The sequence below is a fragment of the Lutra lutra genome, chromosome 11, assembly GCF_902655055.1.
Source record: "Lutra lutra chromosome 11, mLutLut1.2, whole genome shotgun sequence".
NCBI classification, from domain to species: Eukaryota; Metazoa; Chordata; class Mammalia; order Carnivora; family Mustelidae; genus Lutra; species Lutra lutra.
Window position 1 is genome coordinate 14695279 of NC_062288.1, and position 11181 is coordinate 14706459.

General features: G+C 40.9%; 1 protein-coding gene across 1 annotated transcript; it reads left to right on the top strand.

Annotated features, from left to right (window-relative positions):
- Positions 1 to 9786: 9786 nt before the first annotated feature.
- Positions 9787 to 10904, top strand: LOC125080827 (aurora kinase A and ninein-interacting protein-like). Its single transcript, XM_047694938.1, is given in 2 exon segments — positions 9787 to 9975; positions 9977 to 10904. Coding segments are annotated over 2 exon segments (969 nt in total). The 5' UTR covers positions 9787 to 9796; the 3' UTR covers positions 10767 to 10904.
- Positions 10905 to 11181: the final 277 nt, after the last annotated feature.

Here is an 11181-nt window from a genome sequence, read left to right on the forward strand (position 1 = left end):
ATTCTCAATCTAATCTGTGGTTGGCAGTCTACATTTTTCTTATTTACTTCTTACATATCTTTGCAAGATGCTTCCATGGGTTCTATGTTGATTTATCTTTGGTTTTTAGTTCTTCATGTTGGAATGGGGCCCCCACATCCATATCCATGATTTTGCCAAGAATAGGAATGGCGGGGTCCTTCTAGACTCTCATTTTGGTATACGTACACACTTACTGAATCATTCCCTTTTAAAAATGGGTGGTGTGGGAGCTGGGTGTTGATAGTTTGGATTCTTTATTAAACCACTTGGGTTCTCACGGGTCTTTGGGGATTGAGTTGGGACAATGAACATCCATGGCCCAGAAATATTACTTTCTTTTTATTCTAAATCTCCTTTGTAGAATGTCTACCACATTTTAGCTCTTTCTTTAATGCATTATTTTCTCTCTTCAGTAGATAACTTTCAGTAGCTATAAAATTGGCCCTGAGCTTCCTGTCTCATTTCTTTCCAGCTCTCCTATCTGGTACCACTCCCTTCGGAAGTTCAACAAGTAATTGAAAATAAAAATAGTGTGTGGCCTCTTAGTATCTTCCCACTGTTGGGTAGAAAATAGTTCGCAAGCTGGATTTTTTAAAAATTCTTTCATGGTTAATTTTTCTTGGCACAGGGTTTTTGTGCTTAATCTTCTATCTTGGGTCTTTTTCAAATCTAAAAATTTTCTTAGTGAAGTCTAATACATTTTCTTTCCTCTCAATTTGCCTTGTTTTCTTCTAGAAGATAGTTGCAATGCCTTAATTAATTCGTCATACCTGATTTCTCCCTCATCTTCCCATTTCTTTGTTAGTAATTTTGTGATGTTTGAAAATATTTGGAATTTATGTTGTCATCAGAATTTTTTTTTTAAGATTTTAGTTATTTATTTGACACAGAGAGTGAGTAAGACAGGGAACACAGCTGGGGGTGTGGAAGTAGAAGAAGGATTCCCGCTGAGCAAGAAGCCCAATGCAGAGCTCCATTCCAGGATCCTGGGATCATGACCTGAGCTGAGGGCAGATACTTAACAACTGAGCTACCCAGGTGCCCCTGTCATCAGACTTTTATCCAAAAGAAAGGGATCATATTAAGGTAATGTCTACAGCATTTTTACATTCAGCCAATGTATTATTTTTCTGTGGGAAAACAGAGAGATATTCTCAGGAACATAAAAATTTAAGATATATCTTATTACTATATTCTTGATCCGAAAATTACCCAAAGAATTGATTAAAAAAGAAAACACAAAACCAGATTTAAAAAATGGGCAGAAGACCTCAACAGACACTTCACCAAGGAAAATATACAGCAGGCAAATAAGCATATGAAAAGATGTTCCATATCATTTATGATTAAGGAAATGCAAATTAGAACAATGACATACGGGGCGCCTGGGTGGCTCAGTGGGTTGAGCCGCTGCCTTCGGCTCAGGTCATGATCCCGGGTCCTGGGTTCGAGCCCCACATCGGGCTTTCTGCTCAGCAGGGAGCCTGCTTCCTCCTCTCTCTCTGCCTGCCTCTCTGCTTACTTGTGATTTCTCTCTGTCAAATAAATAAATTAATAAAATCTTTAAAAAAAAAAAAAAAGAACAATGACATACCACACCACACCTATTAGAATGGCCAAAATCCAGAACACTGACATCAGCAAATGCTGGTGAGGATGTGTGGCAACAGAGCTCTCATGTATTGCTGGGGGATGTAAAATGGATCAGGGACTTTGAAAGACAGCTTGGTGGTTTCTTTCAAAACCAAGCATACTCATCCCATATGATCTGGCGTTCTTCCTCCTTGGTATTTACTCAACGCAGTTGAAAATTTATCTCCTCACAAAGCCGTGCACATGGCTGTTTATTCATGCTTGCCAAAACTTGGAAGCAACCAAGATGTCCTTCAGTAGATGAATGGATAAACATGTTTATCCCGACAGTGAAATGCTGTTTAGTAGCCACCCCCCAACACAAAAAAAGAGCTATCGATCTATAAAAAAGCATGGAGGGAACTTAAATACATATCACTAAGTGAAAGAAGCCAATGTGAAAAAAAAAAAAACTATATGCCGTATGATTCTAACTATATGACACTCTGGAAGAGGCAAAACTATGGAGACGGTAAAAAGATCCGTGGTTGCTAGGAGTCAGGGAGTGGGAAATTGGGACGAATAGGTGGAACACAGAGCATTTTTAGGGCAGTGAAATATTCTATATGATAATAATGATGAATATATGTCATTTTACATTTGTCTAAACCCAGAGAATGTACAATAACAAGAGTGGAGACCTCTAAAGTCAAGACCTCTAAAGTCATGGATTCTGGGTGATAAAGATACATCAGTGAGGTGCATCAGTTGTCATAAAGTATGCCCTCTGGTGGGGGTTGTTGGTAGTGGGGGGCTATACACGGGTTGGCGGGGGGGTGAGGGGGGATATAAGAAATCTCTGTACCTCCTTCCTCTCAGTTTTGCTGTGAACCTTGAAGTGCTCTAAAAAAAAGTAAGTCTCAAACACACACACACACGTGCGCGCGCGCATACACGGAGTGACCCAGATAAATATTTTTTAGCTCAGTGAAAGTAACCAAAAGTAAGGAATTCAAGTCTGGGTGCAAAGAGGTCCAAAAGAAGAGACAGAGAACAATAAAACCTATAGAACATGGGGTCATGGCTAAGTACACATTGTGGATGAGTTAAAGAGATCTATGTTACCAACTAGCACCGGACTTCCTCCTAACATAGAAATTTTTGTTTACGGCAATGTTTTAGTAAGCCTGGTTAGATAGCAAGTAAACATAATTATAAAATGTGTATTTCAGGTCAGTTTATGGAGTCTTTCTCTACCTCCAATATCCCACTTGTAAAATGGGGATGGTTGATTCCAACTCACAGGGTTGCGAGAGTGGACAATCTATCTAAGGCAGTGAGTACATAGTCAGTAATGTCATTAGTCATTGAGTGGGAATTTGAGTGTGGGAGCCACGAAGAGAGGAGAGGGAAAGGGCTGCACACCTTGGTAAGAACTACAACTGAGCTGATAGCATGGAGGCTTCCTAGGAACGGGCAGTTTGTCTTCTGCTCTGTTATCCACTCTGTAGCACTGGAAGGAGCCCAACTCTACGCCCCACCTTCCCACCACGGGCTTTACGCTCCCTAGAACTCCTCCCTGGCTGAGTAGCATTTTGAAGGATGGAAGACTTAAGGAGAAGGAGGTCTGTTGTATGATTGGGAGACAGTGGGCTAGGAATGTAAAATGAATTTTGAAAACCCAGAACCATAGGTAATTTGGATGAAAGCAAACTTCGGAATTTTTTAGAAATCTTGGTAAAACCATAGAGTTTCCACAGACAGGAGTTTGAGGAGATCATAATATGATCCTAAAGGACAATGTTAGCCCTATTGATATCTGGTTTTGCAACTTGATTTCGAAAGGTAATACAGGTGACACGAATAATGACTTAAGAGATAGATTACATTAGAGATAAGCATAAGGTAGACCTAAAGTTTTGATATTTCACCCCAAAACTGAGGACTGAGGAAAAGAGATGAAGCAAACCCCCCTAAGTGCATCCTACACAGTCAATAGTTGCAATTTCGTGCTTTGTGTTAATATACGAACTCAAGTTTATTCCTGCAAGACATGACATCAGACTGGTCCACTATCTTAATGACATCCTACTGAAAGGGCATGGAGAGCTAGAAGAATCAGGAACCCTAGATACCTTGGTGACACACCAGCATACCGAAAGGTGTGGGTAAATCTCTAGAGTCAGAGTCTCAAGGTTCTGGCTCTGGTATTTCTGATGGCTCAGTATTATAGGGCATGTGAGCCTATTTCTTCCAAAGTAAGCAACAAATCGTGCACGCATAAGAAGAGTCAAAAAACTTTGTGGGCATCTTTAGATATTAGGTACCGATTTTAAGGTACGACTTTGACCCATTTGATCTGAAAAGTCACTTACTTGGAATAGAGCACTCAACGAGAGAAGATTCTATGGCGGCTGCCTACAGCAGTGCACGTGGCTATTCCAACTGGGTACTTTCCTGATGGACCCTAATTGATAGTAATGCTAATAAAGCCCCAATAAAAGACTAAATCAGGAATTCTGGTTTGCAACTATCTTAGGAAGAGAAAGTTATTCTCAGCCTAATAGCAAAAGAGAAAACTAAGTTAGAAACCTGTTGCTTCTTGCTAGAAGAAACTAGGAAGGCATGGCTGTTTTCTATTATAAGCCTCTTACACTATATGACTTGTGATTAAAATTAAGATTAATTTGAAAATTATTCGTTTTTGTTAGTAAATTAATTCACAAAATGAAAACGTCCTGTTTTCAAAAGTAATCTCCTCGTTTTCAAAACTATATGTTCAGTAGAAAAATTTGGGAAATCAAAATCTCTCTCTCTTTTTTTTTATCAGTTTTTTGGGTCAGTTTTATTTATTGCCACATTTTATTCTACCTTTCTTTTTTCTTGCTGGAAAACCTCTTTTTAATACATTGCTGGGTAACACATGCTTTTTGAGCCATGTCTGTTTCTTCACTGAATTATTAGGGAAACAGTAGGTCCACTAAGTTAAAGCTCTGATCCTATCAAAGAAAACACATGTGCAGCCTCTGTGAAATCTAGGTGGCATGCGCAACGTGGAGAGGAGATTCGCTGTTGCTATATGAAGGACACAGGAAACAAACATTGTTTAGAACTTACGAGAAAAACCAAAAATGTACACTGTATTGGATATTTAGATTTTGCAAAGAAGTATGGAATTACATACTCACAAAAGTTAATCATTCAGTGGGTTTTTTAAAGCCGAAATCTGTCCTTTCTATACAGCACTATCTGTAATCAGTGTTGGCATCATTGCTGCTACCGGTCAGCTGAGTGATGGGCAGCTAATGACTGGCTTTCCAACACACCAGCACTTAAATTCCCTTCTAGGTGAAGAGTTCTGGCTAGGGTTTAGAAACTTCTTGATGGGGTGTGCTGGTTTTTCATTAAAACAATGGAAAGCTTTAAAATACCTTCAGAGCTTTATGACAATCCTGTTTTCAATCTGGTGAAATTTCTATAACTTGGTGATGTGACCTCTCAGGTAAAGTAAATTATCTACTAAAAATAAACGGGGTGTTTTTGTTTAGGTTTTAAAGAGAAAGAAGAGAAGGCTTTCCTTGGAGTTCGGGGAAAAGCAAGAACAAAAATCACTCAGTGTTCCAGGTCAGGTCAACCTGTACAGTAGCTTAGGCTGTGGACTGCACAACTCCAGAGAGTGATACTCACATAAACTGTGATGAGAATGGTACTCCCAGAGATGCACAGCACAGTGGCCCTGCAGTTTCAACTAAAGACACTGGATCTTGAGATTACCAACAGAGGAATTTTACTGTAATTATGAGCAGAGTAAAATTCTAATAACTTGTATTTCTGATTTTTAAAAAATACACTCTTTTTACAAAATTTAGTATCTCCTGGAAAGCATAACCAAGAGAAGAGAAATTACCAGAAATATACCACAAATGTATCTATTGGGATTGAATTAATTTGCAAATCATTGACATCTTCATTATATGAAGAGAGTCATCCAAGATCCCCACTTAAAGTCACTTCCTTTTACTTTTCTTTTCTTTCTTTCTTTCTTTCTTTCTTTCTCTCTCTCTCTCTCTTTTTAAGAGAAAGAGAGTCAGGGATGGAGGAGTTCAGGAGGAGAGAGAGATTTTAAGCAAGTTCCACTCTCAGGGCAGAGCCCCACGCAGGGCTCGATCTCACAACCCAGACATCATGACCTGAGTCAAAATCAAGAGTCAGACACTTAGTTGACCTAGCCACCCAGGCGTCCTTTCACTTTTTTTTTTTCAAGTTTCAATGAAATTTTCTAATTTTTCTAATTTTCTTCTTATAACTTCCTCACAATTCCTCCTAAGGTTCTTGCTGGACGGCTTTTGTTTTCGGTTCTTACTGTACTTTTTTTTTTTTTTAACTGTGTAAATCCTGACCTCTGGCTATACTGCACTTCTTCTAAATGTACTCTCCTGAACCCTCCCAAACTAGGCTGTTTACCTTCTCTTAACACCATCCTTTGATTCTGTACTCCTCAACTCAGAATATCTACCGGTATCTACCGAGTGCTCAGTAACTAGGTGGAAACCATAGATCAAAATGAAACCATTGATATTTTGTTATTTCTTGTGTTCCCGTCAGAGCAAATGATTAACACTGTGTTTGACGCCCCTGCTGCTACTCTGAAAAAACTCTGATCCAAGACATACTCTTGCTATGTACTTTATTCAATTACAGATATAAAAAGCGCCCTTCATGATAAATAGCAAATCATTATCATGTCCCTCTAAATGAGACATCTCACTGGTTAAGGAACCCTGTAACAAATGTTTCATCAGGTTTTTAGCTTGAATAATGTAATTCTATTCAAACTGAGGTACTTTAAGTATATCCTGCTTTGAGTATTTCCAACACATCTCCCTCTGTGTGTACAATTATGTCTTCCTCAACAGCAGGTTGAAGTGCATCAAAGGGAACAACTACTTTAACCATCCAGTGCCGTGAATAGGATGTCAAGAAATCTTAGTTTTGCAACCACCGAACACAGATAATAGCATTGCCTATAACTTGCGTATGAGTATTGAAGGTTAGTACTTCCCACTGAGAAAATATTTGCAACTTCAAGATTCCTGTGGCATTAATGTTGAGCACAGTAAACAGAGCAGACTGAGAAGCAACAGAATTGTCTAATATGAAATTTGAAAGAAATGAAATTTGAAAGACCACCCAGCCCAACTCTTCCAAAAGATAGGTGTGATCTAAGGATGTCTTTTTAAGGATGACAGCAAGATGAGACTGTAGACTGAAACCAGCCCACAGCTATCAGCTACAACTTAGCTACCCCAGTAGAACACCTGATCCTGTAACGTTCTAACTACTGAATGCTTCATAAAATAGACTCTAAATAGGGGCACCTGGGTGGCTCATTCTGTTAAGCGTCTGCCTTCAGCTTAGGTCATGATCTCAGGATCCTGGAATATAGCTCCACATCAGGATCCCTGCTCAGCGGGAAGCCTACTTCTCCCTCTGTCCCTCTCCACCCCGTGCTCACTAGCTCTCTCTCTAAAGTAAATAAATAAAAGATATTTTTTAAAAAATAGACTTTAGGGGCTCCTGGGTGGCTCAGTGGGTTGGGTCTCTGCCTTCAGCTTGGGTCGTTGTCTCGGGGTCCTGGGATCGAGCCTCAAGTTGGTCTCTCTGCTCCGCGGGGGGGCCTGCTTCTCCCTCTCTCTCTCTCTGTCTGCCTCTCTGCCTGCTTGTGGTCTCTGTGTGTCAAATAAATAAATAAAATCTTAAAAAAAATAGACTTTAAATTGACAGCCCAGGGCATAAGAAATTAAATGCCATTAATGCATATTTTTCTTACCAATCTCAGCCATTCTTAACAGCAGATTAAAATATTTTCATTTGGCATTTAGTATTTTCCTATTAAAAAGCCAACTTTGGATCATCTACCAGTAGTTTCTCTACATGATAAACCCTGATGGTTTGTTTGACACATATGTAAATTTGGGGGTGACTACCTGAGAGTAATCAAAATTAAATATTTAACTAAATCACAAGATGCCAGTCCCTGTGTGAGTCTGTTAGGGCTGCCATCACAAAGTACCTGCACTGGATGGTTTAACAGCAGGAGCCTATATTTTCACAGTCCCAGAGGCTGAAGTCCAAGCTCAAAGCATCAGTGGGGCTGGTTTCTTCTGAGGCCTCTTTCCCTACCTTGTAGACGGCTACCTTCTCCTTGTGTCTTCATTCGGTCTTCCCCTGTTTGTGTCTGGGTCTTTATCGCCTCTTCTTTTTCTTTTTTTAAGAGTTTATTTATTTATTTGACAGAAAGAGATCACAAGTAGGCAGGCAGAGAGAGGGGGCGGGAAGCAGGCTCCCTGCTGAGCAGAGAGCCTGATGCAGGGCTCGATCCCAGCACCGTGAGATCATGACTTGAGCCGAGGGAAGAGGCTTAACCCACTGAGCCACTCAGGCGCCCCCTTATCGCCTCTTCTTATAAAAATACCCCTCATGTCAGATTAGGGCCCACACACGCGACCACACATACTACTACTAATTACAACCCTGTTCTAAATACAAATCACATTCTGAAGTACAGGGACTTAAGATTTCAACATGTGAACTTTGGGAGGGATAATCCAGCCTGTAACAGTTCCCCTACTCAAAAACTTTCCCTGCCTAGTTTTAAAATCTCCTCCCTCGCAATGCTCCCTTTGCTTATTAATCTGCGGTCCAAACCTCCACAGTGCTGTTGGCCTGCTCTTAATGACTAAAAAGCACTGAGATCTTTTCTGCAATGGCCCCCTGAATTGCTCTGCCTGCCCAGCCTATTGCATAGAAAAAAACTGCATAAAATAAGATAGGAATATATCCATCTGTGTAAGCAGCCATCATCAATATAAAATGGACCACATAATCTAAGAAAGTGGGAAATATTGTCAGATTGGCTAAAAAGCACAAAATCCAGCTCTATGTCATCTACAAGAAACATAAGCTTGAAAATAAAAACAAAAATGATCTATGCAAATCATAATCAAAAGAAAATTGGTATGTCCACATTAGTGCCAGACTAAACAGAGTTGAAACACAAAGAATAAAAACCAATCTTTTATGAGTGGTAAAATTTATAACATCAAAATTATGTCCTTCCATTTCTCAAAGTGAAATGATAAGCCATAAAACAACAAAAAAAAAAGATATTTTCAAAACTACGCCTGGAAAACAATTAGAATTTGTAATATATAAATAACCTCTTCAAATTAATGACAGTGAGACAAACCCCCCCATAGGAAATGGAGATATCATTTCAACAAATAACTCATTAAAGAGAAAACACATGAGAAGGTGTTCCTTCTCATTAGTTATCAAGGAAATGCATTTTAAATCACAGATGGCAGTTTGTCCCCTTTAAGTTAGCAAAAGGATAAAAATCTGATCTTTTCAAGTCTTGGCAAGGATGTAAAGCATCTGGAAACTTTCTAAAAAGCTGGCGGGGATGTAAATTGATGCAATCACTCTGGGAAACAACTTGCCACTAAAATCAAGTTAAACGTAAATACGCACTAAATATGACTCAGCAGTTTCACTCCTACTTAATAACCAGGAGCAGGGGCCAACAAGCCATGCTGTGATGGCCCAGTCCAGCCCCGTGTCCATGTGCTTATGTATTGTCTATGGCTGCTTTCACAATACATGGGCCGAGTTGAATAGTAACAACAGAAAACATGTAGCCCAAGGGGTGCCTGGGTGGCTCCGTTGGTCACGTGTCCGCCTTCAGCTTAGGTCATGATCTCATAGTCCTGGGATCGAGTCCTGCACTGGGCTCCCTGCTCAGCAGGGGTCTGCTTCTCCCTCTCCCTCTGCTCCTCCCCCCTGCTCGGCTCTCTCTCTCAAATAAATAAAGTCTTAAAAAAAAAAAAAAGAAAGAAAGAAAACATGTAGCCTTCAAAGTCTAAAATATTTACTATTTAGCCCTTAACAGAAAAATTTGCCAACCCCTGACCTAAAGAAATCTTGCATTTATCCACTGAAAGAGATTCTGTGAGGCAGCTGGAGCCGGAGCCTGGTGTCCGGCTGGCTGGGTGTCCGCAGAGGCCATGAGGCGGAGAGGCCATGAGGAAGAGGCCTGCGGTGTGTGGCTGGACGCTGCGGCGCTGAAGCGGCGGAGAGTGCAGTTCTGGAAACTGGAAGCCCAAGATCAGAGTGCTGCCATGGTCAAGTTCCAACATATTTAATGAAGCCAAACACCAAAATGTTAACACACTTTCCTGGAGAGAAAAAGGCTAAGATTTCTTTTACTCAAAGAATTCCACCTACAGGCATTCGGCAGACCAGCATGGCTTCCTTCTTTACCGTGCAGCCAGGAAAGATGAATGATGGTGACCAGAGGAGTGTTTCCTCTCATATAGAAAGATCAACAAAAGTCTGAGAAAGATGCAGCCCATCTAGATCATCTGATCCAGGGCTTGGAGGACGAGTGTATGTCACCCCCATTAGCCACTTCAACCCCTGCAGATACCCAGGAAGCTGGACTTTCTCTTCATTCCCTCCAGGCTTCTGACCACCACAGAATGGGAACTTCGTTTTGGACTATGCTGTCTTTGCCCCAGCCTGACCCCTTGGTCTGTGCTGGAAAGAGCAAAGCCTCATTCTCTTGTTCCTTCGCTCAGAACTTGGAAGGTCCTTACTTGCTGGACCAACAGGAAGGAGATAAAGACTCTTTCTGGAAAAGGGAATGGCTTCATGGATCTAAGGAAAAAAACTATCAGGATGTGGAGAGACGCATTCAACCACCGGGGGGCAAAGGCCTTCAGTCCTTGGACAAGATTAAATTGGGAAAGGTGTCTGCCCGAGAAACCAGGCAGGACCCCATCCTCCTTCAAACATTCCATTCCCGGAACGGAGAAAACACAGACTTAGTGAAACAAAGCCCTTGTCCTGTCCCTGCGTTTTCCTGGGACAGTGAAAAGAATGACTCCTGGAGTCAGCTTTTCACTGAGGATTCTCAGGGCCAGCGGGTCATTGCCCACAACTCTAGAGCTCCTTTCCGAGATGTAACGAACAATCAGAATCGGGACTTAGGGCAGTTGCACAATAGCTCTTGGGCTCAGTGCCAGGAGAGGCCAACTCAGTTAAATCTGCAGCCTGATTTGCTCTTTACCCAGGACTCTGAAGGTAATCAAGTTATCAGCCACCAAGTCTAAATACCTTGATGATGGTTTGGTTCTAGAAGTACCTTGAGATGACAGAGCTATAGGAAAATATTGGGCGGGAGGGCAGCGGAGGGAGGCGAGGGATGAAGTTATTATTGAGCATTTCTTTGTGTAAATAAACCAGGTGGTGGCACTTGTTAAAAAAAAATAATAATAATAAGGTTCTCACATACCCTAAATCCACCTGCCATTTACATTTTCTAGTTTCATTGCCTAAGTTTGTTTGTCCTTTCCCTAGCAAGACGAAGGATGCAGAACTGTTCCCATGGGAAGCTGTGTCAATGGTCTGGTACATGAAAAATAGCTTTGAATTTCATGAACACCCCCCAAAGTTTCTTCATTTACTAATTGTCCCATCCATTGCAAGATGAACTTTTAAGGTGAAGATAACAGAAGCTGGTGCTGG